This window comes from Scophthalmus maximus, chromosome 12, assembly GCF_022379125.1.
Source record: "Scophthalmus maximus strain ysfricsl-2021 chromosome 12, ASM2237912v1, whole genome shotgun sequence".
Taxonomy (NCBI): Eukaryota; Metazoa; Chordata; class Actinopteri; order Pleuronectiformes; family Scophthalmidae; genus Scophthalmus; species Scophthalmus maximus.
In genome coordinates, this window is record NC_061526.1 from 13,142,547 (window position 1) to 13,155,578 (window position 13,032).

The following is a 13,032-nucleotide window of genomic DNA, read 5'->3' on the forward strand; positions in this document are numbered from 1 at the left end:
TAGTAAAACAGAATGAAGGGCACAGATGTTGATATTCAAGAGCCTGGTGTCTGCAAATTTTAGATAAAGTTGACAATTGACGTAGTGAATAAGCCTGATTTGCAGGCTAATTCACTTTTTGTTCCACGAGACATCTTGCAGCCCCAATAGCTTTTTCAATGCCTGAGTGCTTCAATGCAGAATTGATCACCGGTTGCAAGGTGTGACCAGTGCAGCGGACAGATGACAAACCATGCTTGTCCTCCAGTTTTTTTTTGCTGCAGCCACAATATGGGCGCCATTGCCATGCACAATGGCGATAATTTTGCTGGGAGGAATTTCAAATCTGGCTGCTACGTCCTCCGACCACACTGCAATGTTGGATGCTGTATTTCTGTTCTCCAGTGCCATTGTGGTAAAGCAAATTGACTTCACGTTCCACTTGTCTCCAATGTAATGGCATGTAATGCCAAGGTAGGCTTCAGTGGCTACACTTGTCCGTACATGTTTGGTGGGTTTAATGGCACTCTTCGGTCCCTGGAATTTCTTCTTGTACTTTCTCTCCATAAGTTTGGGGAAATGGGTCCTTGAGGGGAGAGTGTTACCAGGGTGGAGGCACAGCCCAATTGGGACATTCTGGCTTGCATTAAACTTTGTCATTACTTTCGTACTTTGAATATTTTTCAACTTTAAAAATCCCATTTAAAGTAATTACACATTAACTTTTACCCATTGTCCACTTTCCCTACTCGTCATCCTCTTCATCCAAATTCAGCAGCCAACATTCACACCGCAACTTCTTCAGAGATTACCGTTTTTCTAGTTTCAGCTGATGCTCGCTAGCGTCAGCTAAATCTGCCGTCTGAGCAGCTCCATTGAAAAGTATTAAAACAGACGCACAGAGGATCAGTGTAGCCTGACAAAGGGTTTTGTAAAGTAACTAACTTACCGTGAGTCTCCTGCACCCATGGCTCCAACAGGCCCCCTCTTCAGGTGCTCCCGTAGTGATGCTGTGCCGCCGTGCCAATGCGAGATCAGCTTGGCACAGTTTGCAGCTAACGCTCTCCTTTTAAGGCTTTAATGTAAAATGCTCCCGTGCTTTAGACGACTTGGGTCGTACGCTTTTCTCCACTGTCACAACGCTAACGGTTGCCTCGGCACTTCTCTCTGCAGCATAATTGATATATATGCACTTTTTTTCTGTTAGAATCTGCCTCCGCCATTTCTCAAACTCGAATGGTGGCTGGCGCTCACTGCCCCACCTTGTAGAGATGTTGCCACAGCGCATGCCGTGCATCATAACAGACCCCACTAATCGATGATGGAAATTCGTTGCCAACTATTCTTATAACCGATTTTAATCGGTAATTGTTGGAGCCCTTGATCAGTATATATTTTTATCTGTATACCTATATTTAGCCCACTTTCAGAGGATAAAGCCCAGTGCAAATTGGGTAATGTGTTCCATCACCAGCCACTCTAATGCTTTATGTTTACTGTAATCACTAACTGTAGAGATACATCATATTCTGTGATACATGGTCATCAATGCCCATCAACAAGGACCCCAGTGCTTTTTTCAATATCTCACTTTCAACTGTTTGGTTCAGCAGGAAATTGACTGTGCTCAGACACTCCCTCTTTCGTCTCATGGACACATGCATGCTTGAATTTAAAACTGTGTCCCTCCACACAGAGAGAACAGTCTTGTGACAGGCTGTCATAACATCATACACCAGTGCTGCGGCTTGAATCAGTTGCGATGGTTCCAAAGTAAATTAAAATCATATGTCTTCCTGTAGAAATGTAGAACATGCTAACTGTAATCACTTCTGACTCATTAATCATAGGTGGGGTTACAGTAAAATGTCAAGCCCCGCCACACATCCATCCTGCTGTCAGCCTCTGGGCACAGGTCACTTAGTTTGACAGCAAAAGAGGCTGCAGATACTAAAAATTAATATGTTAATTGCAGCGTTATGTCTCCATCAAAGTGCAACAGCTCCATTTGAAAACAACTTGTTTGTTTCGCCGTTGAAGTTCACACTCAATTTAGTTCTCATTTTTCTTCCATGCTCTGGGATGAACAATAAAGATGTTGTGGCTTTTAACAGAAGATATTCTGAAACCGCAGAAAGTCACCCCATCAACTCCCAGATGCACTGTGTCAACAAGTTAAGGCACTAATTGATTTAAGATTGCCTAATTGTCCTCTGATTGAAGAGCGGTCCTCATCGGTTCCTTTCTTCTCTTTGATTTGACTTTATTTATTTGATTTTGGCATGGACACAGCTGGGCTCAATGTGTCGCTCGCTCTGTGCTCTCTTTGAATGTCTTGTGTAATTGCGTGAGTTTATTTTCCTTCCGATGCGTCCTCTTCACATTTCACTGTGATATCTGAGAAGTGGCTGCACAGCGGTGAGTCAGCAATGACAGTGTCACAGAGAGGAGGTGGGAGACAGTAATTAAAGACACTTGTTTTATAACAAGGGGAAATGATTGATCACGAAGAAAGACAGGGACACATTATGATGTGTCCGATTTCACCACTGCTGGATTCACGAGACTACCTGAGAGTCATTTTTATGTAGAAACAAAAATACCATGAGGTCCAACAGTCCCCTTAAATTCAAGGAAGCTGCCCTAAATTGTACACACTCATAGTTATCGGTCTCCTAAATATGCCAAATTTTTTCATCAAGATCCATGAATTATTCCATGGAAATCGGTGAAAATATCGCAAAAACACCTCATCCTGAAATGTTAAAGAAATTCATTTAAAAAATGAAACAATATCTCCAAGAAAGTTCAATCCTGCTGACAAAAAAAACAAATTGACTGGGGCACTTTCAGTGCAGGTACTGCTTGTGCCACCATCCCAGACAACCTCTGAATGTGGTCTGAGACCCCGTTAAGAACATTAAAGGTGGGGTAGGTGATTTTTTTAAGAAGCACTTTCTGTCATATTCCTTAAAACTCTCTTAACATACTGATAGCAATGAATAAATGAAATGCTTTCTGTGCATCTGCCACATGCACAGTCTGACCCGTCAGCCAACAGACCTGTTTTGACACTAATGAGCTAGGAAACCCTGTGCAGGCAACGTTTCTTCCTTTTTTTGTACATATGTTGTTCATGCTAATATTATAATATATATATATATATTTGTTATATTTTATTGTGTTCCAGACAAAATAAACGGGTGTCATGACACATTTGATTCTCATTATTTGTGCAGCCTCTAAAGCGGTAAATTTAATGGTTGGATTGTTTATGCTGTATAAGGAAAAGGCCTTGCACATAACTTAAAGAAACTTTAAAACAGGTTATGCAAAACATAAATAGTAAATAGATAAATAAATGAACATTGGTGTTGCACAAAATACTTTACACACTACACTCTACCAGGTATGAAACCTGTATATTCATGTGGATCTGGGGGCGGTCACGTATCTTCTAGACACAGCAGCTGGGTATCACAACTCCGTGACCCTGTCCCTATGCTCCATGTTGTCACACAATAAACTGTCGATATGCTGTGTGCTGGAACTATATTGCCCTCCCATGTGTCTGGAAGATCAGCCACCGCCCGGACATCGTTCCAGATCCTTCTGGCAAGGTGCAGGACCAAAATGTAAACCTCCACATGTGGCAGTCTGGAAACACAGGAGTCCTGAATTGGCCCACAGAACTTTCTTTCCTCGTCTGTGGGCAGTTCTGGTAGACGCACCAAGTAGGTTGACCTGCCACGGGAGGGCCCGGTGGAGGAGGCTGCAAATAGGCTGCACATATTAGGTGGTGTGAGGGTGTCTGAATCCTCCTCATCCTAACACTTTTCTGAAATTGGAACAGGGTTGCCGTGGCTGGTAATGTCCGTAACTTTTAAATCCGACAATATCAACAAACACTCCCTCCTCATGCCGTGACTAGCCACTTGTGGGAAGGTGAGAAAGTATTAAGGGTTTTAATGTCTCTTTCATGCGCCCTTTTTCATTCTTTACTCAACTACTTTATTTCCATTTTGTTTGTACAACTCACTTCAATATGAGCCTGGTCCCAGAGTGTGCCCTGCTCTCTCTAATGAACAGTTACATCTTGTCTCCCCGCTCTCCGTGATGGTATATGATGAACATATAAGCATTTGTGCTGCCAGTTGTGGTCGGACCATCTATTCTACAAACTGGTTCCTTTCATACTTACCTGACGTTACCCTAATTTACACAGTAAAACAGCTTTGAAATGGAACTCTGTAATAGGCTAAATTTTACCTGTTGCTTTTGTCCTGGCTTGATTTGCCCTTAGATAAAAGTAGACTAGAGCAAGCTGGATATAATATCATTCTTTATAAACGCAAAGTGGACTTGTCTTTTTTTTGAGTAGCCAGATGTCTTTCTGTCAGTCTTTGACTTATTTACCTCTCACAGTGAGTCTGTGTTTGTGTAACCTGTCTGGTAGGTCAACCTCAGATCAACAGACTAAACACAATGCAAAGTCATGCACACACACACACACACACACACACACACACACACACACACACACACACACACACACACACACACGTCTTACAATATTCATGCGGACCGGTCATGGAAGAAGTTAATTTCCTAGCCCCTTACGCTACCCTTTACCATCACATCTGAATGCACAAGCCCAACCCTCACCCAAGATAAAATTCAACACCTAAACCCAAGACTTATCCCTTTGTTCAGACCACACATCTATCGTTAAACGAGGCCAAAGACAAAGGGCACACACAAGGGACAAGGCATCGGATCCTGGTACCATAGATGACTAAATCAAACTATTGACAATGTAGGTAACGGGTCTTTCTATGTCAATATCTAAGTGAGTGGGTCTGTTACTGTATGTTCACGTAGACACATATAGGGCCCCTCAGTGGCAGTAATGCTCCAACAGGGCCTTTTGATGTGACTAAAGTGAACTAGAAATCTATACTGGACTTTAACAGGAATCAAACAGGGGCACCTGTGTGTGTGTGTGTTTGTGTGTGTGTGTGTGTGTGTGTGTGCGTGTGTGTGTGTGCCCCTTACATTCCTGACTCTGGTGTCATCCCTCTCATCAGGCATTTCCCAGCAATAAGCTCTCACTGATGTGTTTGTTTACTCATTCATTCATACAAACCTGTTTATACAGGGACAGGCTGTTGAGAACAAGCTCTGTTTTTCAAGGATGCCCTGATTACAATATTCTTTGTAAGTAATCAGTAATCAGCGAATGTAAAAACTAATTATGTACAGAAAAGCAATGAAGAATATAAAACATTAGAAAACAATAAAGCAACATGTGAAACCATTAAAACAAATGTATCACATTAGGATGATAAAAGCAATTTATAAGCTCAATTAAAACCATAGACCATATATTAAATAAGACGTAGACTCCGGGTCCATAAAGTGAAGCAGTTGCTGAAGTGCCTGAAACCTGTATTCTTTCAAATGAGTAGCAGAGGGCGACTCAACTAGTTGCACAAAGAAGAAGAGAAAAGTGACTGTACACCTCACTTGATTAATAATGTCAGTAAACATTTTCCTGAGGAGTTTAATCGCCAGATTCAAGTCTTCTTCAATACAGCATGATGTTCATTTTTTAAGTCATGGTCACATGTAGAGTACAATAGACCATAAAGTATCGTATGCATTGGGGTGTGTATACCATGTCATTGAAAGCTAGTGCCATCCAATGGGTGCAGCTTGTAGGGGGAAGATGAATGTGCAGTGTCCTTGAGCTGTCAGTCAGGCCCAGCCCCACCCTCCTGTACCTGGTTTGCAAGCTACGATTCTCATGAATAAAATGTCACCAAGCATTTCAGGATTCAACCATCACAGCAGCCAGGAAATGCACAAACACCCAAATATACAAAAAGGTTAGACAGTGACGTCACTCACCAATCAAGTCTCATATCATTCCACAAATCCATGATCCTTCAACAAAAAAATTCCTGGTACATCGTAAATGGTCCAGGCGATTAAAATCCAGGAACATATTTGGTCCAAAATACATAATTACACAATAAATGTCCAGAAGTAGGTGACGCATTATTTAAATGCCCTGGTACTGCAGCCGAAAAAATCCTCTCTCTCTCCCGCCATCTCTGTATACAGGCAGACGTCATGTGATCTGAAAATGTCCGCTATGGTCAAAGAATGAATCGATACCAGTTAAAACACTGAGTCTGTCCCATCGGCCAAGCATGGGGAGGTATTATATCGCCTTAACAGATGCAGGGTTGCGTCTTTTTCGTCTCAAAGTCAAGCCAATCACACCCAACTGTGCCGATGACTGAAGTTTTATGTAGCCAAGGACATTCTGAACACATGGATATAAAGATTGTCCGGGTAACGTAGTAAACAAAATCGGAGGCTCATGCATGAAGCGCAGTAGTCTGCCGATTTTCGTGCAAATGCATGTGTCATGAAGCATTTTGAAAGTGTTTTTTTATTAGAACATTTTTTTTAAGTTAAAGTTATTTTAGACAGGAAAATGGCATAAAAAAAACAAATAATCCAGATCATATCTGCAAAAAAGGCTGTGGTCTCATTGTGTTTTGCAGCTCATAAGTCCCAGCTACAGACAGTTTGCAGGCATTTAATTACAAAAAGAAATTCATGCGAGAAAAAAATCTTTCAAATTCAGGACATTCATCATTTCGGGTATATTTATGGACATGCATTTTTGACCAATTCTACAGGAACTTTCACGAGTTGGTCTGAGTGTCTGATCTGTTTGTCCAAGAATTTTTAGTATGATGAGAGACTGATATGACTGATAAAACCTGATGAAGTAAATATGCATAAAATGCATCTCATATTTCTTACCAACCTAAAAACTGGAAGAGCCTTCATTCATTCCACTGAGTGAGGAGTGAAGTGGAATTGTGATTGTGATTTTACTTTTTTCCGGATTTCATTTACTTACAGTTAGTGCAGAGAGACAGAATATTGAGTTGGCTTTTCTAATAACTGTAATACACCTTTTGCATTGGTGTCAGAAATGTGGAATACTTTCTCCGATGTAATCCAGAGCCAAGTGTGGACCAAGTCAAACTGATTGTTTAGAAAAGTGTCTAAAATATTCCTTTGATTTTCTGTCATGGATACATGCAGTTGGGAAGTGGTCAAAAGGAAAAATATCACCAGATCAACTGCTGGTGTCTGTGGAATCTAATGGGCCGCTAACTCACCATGCTGCCATGGCTGATTTTCTCTCTCTTTTTTTTTTCATTTGAACAGATGTGGACGAGTGTCTGGACAACAACGGTGGATGCCAGCAAGTGTGTGTCAACACCATGGGCAGCTACGAGTGTCAGTGCACAGATGGCTTCTTCCTTAGTGACAACCAGCATACCTGCATCCACCGCTCTGATGGTAAGACTGTTGCTGCGAGAGAGTGTGGGCAAAGTTGGAGTTTTTCATTGGTCCTTTTCAGCAAATCTCATCATATCAAATCACGGTGCTTAACAATACAATGGAAATATAACAACAATGCAAAGAAGTAAGAGACGAGGGACCAATAGAGGAACCAGTGAAGCATAGTGGGAGAGAGAAGACTGAATGGAATTAAATAAAAATAGCTAAAAAAGGTTTGTCCTAAGATTGATTTGAAATATGCTCAAAGATTGTGATGCCTTCAGCTCCTTTGTGAGTGGTTCAGTGGGGTGAGACACTAAATGCCGCCTCCTGGTATTCAGTGTCCTCACTCTGGAATCAACTAAGAGACCAGTGTTGGAGCACCTGAGTGATCCAGAGGGAGTTTACTTTAAAAGCGTGTCTCACAAGTACTCAGGTTCCAAGTGCATTATCTAGTTGAGTGATATAAACACAAATAAAATGATTGCAACCATTGAAGGGACTCACTTACTGGTAGGATGTGTGCTGTACTTGTGGTTAGCTTGGGGCTTGTGCTGCCGCATTCTGAACGCTTTGATGCTAGTTCATAATTTTTCTTAAGTAGAGAACAAAAGAGAGAAAAGAGTATTGAATACATCTCAGTGTCTGCCTGGAAGAAAAAGGCGTTGCACTTACCTATGTTTCGAAGGTGGAGTTAAGTTTATTTCTATTTGGACCTTTGCTCCGATAAATAGAACCTTGGCCTTAGATTTGTTCTACTGCGAGACATCCTCTGAAAAAGAGTTAGTGTATAGTGCCGATCAATTTTAACAGTGTAGCATGATGTTTCATCACTTTTTAGCCAGGTTTCTGTTAAAAAACACGCAGTCAAGTTTATGTCAAATGAGTTCATCAATAACAAAAGTCTTATTGCTTTGTGCTTTAAAATTGAAGGACTACAGGTTACAGGGTGAGGCAACTATATGAGTCAACAATTCCTTAGTCCATCCACACATGAAAACTGGACAATTATTTTCTCATCTTGTAAGTCATCTATGGGCTTGTAGTTTATTTTGTTAACTGGCACCTCAACAGCTTATATGCAACAGATAGTGTAGCCTGGGTGTTCCATTATAAAGTCAACATTATTGGTCTGGGGCACTTTGCAAACGTTACTGATTCCTGCACAGGTGTGATGCATGAATATATAAAACATATTCAAGATGAGGCAAACATGGGGTTTCAGTCTGTTCAGTTTATTTTTCATAATGACAAACTGTTATGGAGCCATCTCATTGCTGCAATGTCAAAACAAGAAGCATGTTGAACAGTGGAGCTGTGCATCTACAGGTCTAATATTTGGTTTACCATCATTCCCAATTTGAATCACCATCGACCCCTAACTGGAGGTGAGACCGACTGGATGCTAATCGTGTGACCAGAGTGTTGTCAGTTACATGCACCTCTGTAAAAAGTGCTCACTGTTGTTGATGTCTCCACCTGAAGTTGTTAGTAGTAATATTTTTGGTAGACAAGGAGGCAGCGTCTCTGTGCCCGTCGGCCTCCTCTCTGAAGGGCGTGGGGGATGTGGGGGACAATCTTTGTTTGTGAAGTTCGCTTAGTATATGAATTTAATAAAGGCCATGGATTCTTGCGTTCACAAGAATCCCGAGTGTTTCGGCATGACCCGCCCTACTCTGCCTCTGATTAGCAGACTCTCATATTCTTCAGAGTCGGCTCATTCATACACCGTATGCTTGCGCACACCCTGCACTACACTGACTCCCCTGGCATGTCACGTTTATTACATTGGCTTTATATCCAGTGATGGGGGCGTTGAAGGAGCCGTGATCCCGAGGTGAGGAGGCGTTGCTTTCTCCTTCCCTCCACACTCACACTCATATTCTCCGGGCACAATAGTCGCATGCATGCGGCTGTGAATGGAGGCAGTGTGGCAGTTATGTTCAAAGACAGATGAGAGGGCTGTCATCTGTGAAACGGCACAAAAAGGAGACATTGGAGGAATTTGTCGTTGCGTCCGGACTTGGCGGTAGAAGAGAGTTCAAATGGACGAAGAGGCGGCGCCCGAGTGACCTCTCCTCTGTCCTCTTCCCGGGCACCTCGGGTGCTACAGTTATGGTGTTGTCAGTATGAAGGCGGGTTAGGAGCCAGTCAGGATGTTAGAGGATTCTCTGTGGAGACGCTCAGAGAAAGAGGTGAAAGAGATGCAGAAATAGAAGTGTGTTTGCTCACTGGAAACCCCATAAACCAGCAGATGAATGTATCACCCTTTCCCTCGCTCTCCTCCTCTGCTTCAAAACTATTTCTGAAAGTTTTGCCATAGCTCACAAGGAGGGAAACAAATTCAGTGACAGCCACAGACGGATCTTACAACTCACATGGAGGATTAGCAAAGTTTTACCACCAAACCAGACAAAGTATTACTATGCAAAGTATATGAAAGAGTAAAGGGGACATGAGAAAAAGAACATTGAGCTACCACATTCTAGCATCCTTGAACCCTCTCCTCTCCTGCTTATATATATTCTAGATCAAAGTGTGATCCCTGCTCTGGTCACAGGGATGTTCTCAGTAAAGAAGCAGTGAAGGTGGTATACTCCTGTTGACCTGCCGAGGCAGGCTGTCCACCACCAGGCCATAGATCCTCAATCAGACACTTGTGTCCTCCCCTCTCCTCGACAGGAATAGCAGGAGCATCTCGGTGTCCCACAGGAATCTCCTCGCACATTATTTTCTCCCGTCATATCAAACATGGCTCCCTTCGCTCCCGCCTTGAGCTTTTCTCTCTTGCTCCTTAGTCTTAGCATCTCCTCAAATTTCTTTCTCTTATTTCTGCATGAAATTATTTTTGTTGCCTTCTAAAGGTTCCACCTCAAACCAGACTGGGACCCGGCACACTGCTCCACGGTTTGACCATCAATTTATGTTTATGTCTTAACAGAGCGTTGCTCCGTGTCCATTACCCCGCTTATGTTGAGGTTGCAGCACAAGCAAGGAGCACCCAAACTCCGACACATGAGCAGTTCACTTAAAGAGCCTTGACAGATAAAGTGACGAGGATCAGACTCACAGTCAGGACAGCAGGTAACTACTTACAGGCAGCAGGCACATAGAGAAACACATGCAGACATAATCAGATAATCTGACTTGTAACTAAGTATATTTATCTAAGTACTCACGCACAATTTTTAGATACTTATAGTAGAGATTGTTGTTAGAGAACCATTAATAAATCCTTGATTTTTTTCTCAAATATTTGGGACCTTCATTGCTCATCATTTGAATATTAGCAGTGGGTACATCTGTTCCTCCAAACCAAACCCATTCAACAGGAACCTTCACATATTGGAAAATACTGTGATCAAATTTGGAGACCAGCAATTACTAGCAGAAACAAAGTTATCTTACATTTTGTATTCATACTTGATCTGAGTACTGTACTTGACACTGCTCAGGTCAGATCATTTTGGCCTCCACAATATTGCATTTTAGTTGTTTTAAAAATATATATATTGTGTCTTGTGAGCTCCACATTGGCATCAGGGCAGCAGAAACCTTACAAACCTATGATAATAATGCTATTATTTGTATTATTATGGTGACTCACCTCACACTAACCAGATTTAACCTTCTCCTAAACCCTTACCACGGTGAACCTTCCCCTAACCCCTACCCGAACCAGGGTTTCCATCCCACTCTCTTTATTCTCTCCCCCTCTCTCTGCCCACCGCTCCTCTCTCCCCCATCTCTTCCCCATCTCTCTCCTCTCACCAACCGGTCACAGCTGATTTTCTGGTTCTGTTAGAGATTTCTTGCTGTTAAACGATATTTTTCTCTCCTCAATCTCTGAGCTGCTCATTGTAGGACCGGTGTTTCTCTGTGAGGTCTCAACATTAATAGGTTAAGGGCCTTGAGATAATATATGTAGCGATATGGCGCTATTAAATTGGACTGCATTTAATTGAATCATGTTTTATCCTTGTCAAGCATTTTGTGAAAGGTGCTATATTAATACAAATTACTTACATACTTATTTTCTTTCGGTCGCAGACTGAAAAATTCACCTGTCCTGATTGCCCTTTCTCACTTAGTCCATGAATCAGTTAAAATAATAATGATAATAATAATAATAATAATAAATCTACAATGTAGCACTTGAACCCATTTTGCCTATTTGATAATTGTTTATGTAATCTCTTGTTTCTTTTTGGGTAATGCACTTATTGTGAGTCACTGTAGACAAAAGTGGCAGCTAAATTTGTGTAATGTTATAATCACGTGACCATTCATGTACACTGGTTCTGTGCCTGTCGGTGTAAATAGGAAGCAGGTTGCAACGTAAACACTTTGCAGTTGGTTGCTTAGTTACAGAAAAATACAATGCAGGAGGAACAGTAAAGGTGAAAGGTAAGAGCAGACATTTCTTTTCTTGGACCGACAATGAGGTGGAACTGTTACTGACAGTAAGTGTTCACCACTTATAGTCGAGTCGTGACTGATAAGACCCAATCAGGAAGCAAATGTGTTTCATCGTTTCCAGTTGCCTCTGTTTTGAGGAGACTGTCCTCCACAAAAAAATGACCACATAGGCCGTTTTTGAAACAGCATATTATGATGTATGTGATTGTTTTAAAGACCGCTGACCTCTAGCGGTATTTATGTACACGGCCACTAGAGGTCAGCGGTGGACCTGGTCAGTCCATCAAGTTTGTGTATTTAAATCGATTTACTTATTCTGTAAAGTGATCGTGCTGATTCTCCGCCATGTCCCCCTAACCATCACCATCACCTTACCTTTATAAGCTCATCAACCATGTGCTGGCAAAGCAAATAAAGGCCCACGGTGCTCTTAGGCTAAAAGTATTTGTGGCGTACCTCCTGTCACCAGTAGAGGTGCCATTCAAGGAAACGGTTGATATGGTTGTTTTTCTTTTGAGTTGGAGGACTTGTTGATTTAGAGGGGCTCCTAAAGTCCGGAGGAATGTGGACGCCTGGCATTAATGAAGCAAATTGATTGTGTTTTAACACTGAAAACTATTAATGTGGACATAGTTAACCTATGAAGCATGCAGGTTTTTTGTAAGTCTCTTCTAACAAGAAATGATGGTCACAGTGTTAAAAGTTTTAAAAATGAATTCATGCCTCAGAATAGTCACCATACAGTTGCCACGACACTTCAGTATGGGAGCATACATGTTAATTCTCCCTATCCCTTTAGATACAAGGTGTGTTTTACCTGCATGCCTTCCCTAGCTGCTAAAACAAGATGCACCTATAGCCAAACTCCAGCCCCATTTTTTCCTCTCATCTCCAACAACCTGTGGAGAGCTAAATACAATAGAGCTTTTATTTGGATTTCATGAGATGATGTGTATCCTGGCAAATGACAGCCAGTCTGCTGAAGACATTTAACACGAAATACAGACTCATCGTCTGCTGTTAATCTCCCCTTTAATGCCATGTACACCATAACTGCAACAGAGTTCTGGACTGGACGTTTTTTTGTGAGTGCATGTGCAAGCATGTGCGTGTGAGATTGTTGCTTTGTATATGCTAAGTGTCAGCTCGCGGCTCATTTCGTTCTCCCTGACACCCGACTAGGGGATAATAAAGCCTAGCAACAATTGTTTGTTCCATTATGGTGTGTTTCCACTCTGTTGTTCTTCACAGCTCTGTCTGAAG

The 13,032-nt window shown here is 41.8% G+C and overlaps 1 protein-coding gene across 2 annotated transcripts in view; it reads left to right on the top strand.

Annotated features, from left to right (window-relative positions):
* Positions 1 to 13,032, top strand: part of scube1 (signal peptide, CUB domain, EGF-like 1) — a 99,387-nt gene that overhangs the window by 28,596 nt on the left and 57,759 nt on the right. For both annotated transcript variants that reach the window (XM_035619825.2, XM_035619834.2), the window contains exon 4: positions 7,234 to 7,368. In XM_035619825.2, the coding sequence (XP_035475718.1) occupies positions 7,234 to 7,368 (135 nt within the window). The remainder of the gene's footprint in view (positions 1 to 7,233; positions 7,369 to 13,032) is intronic.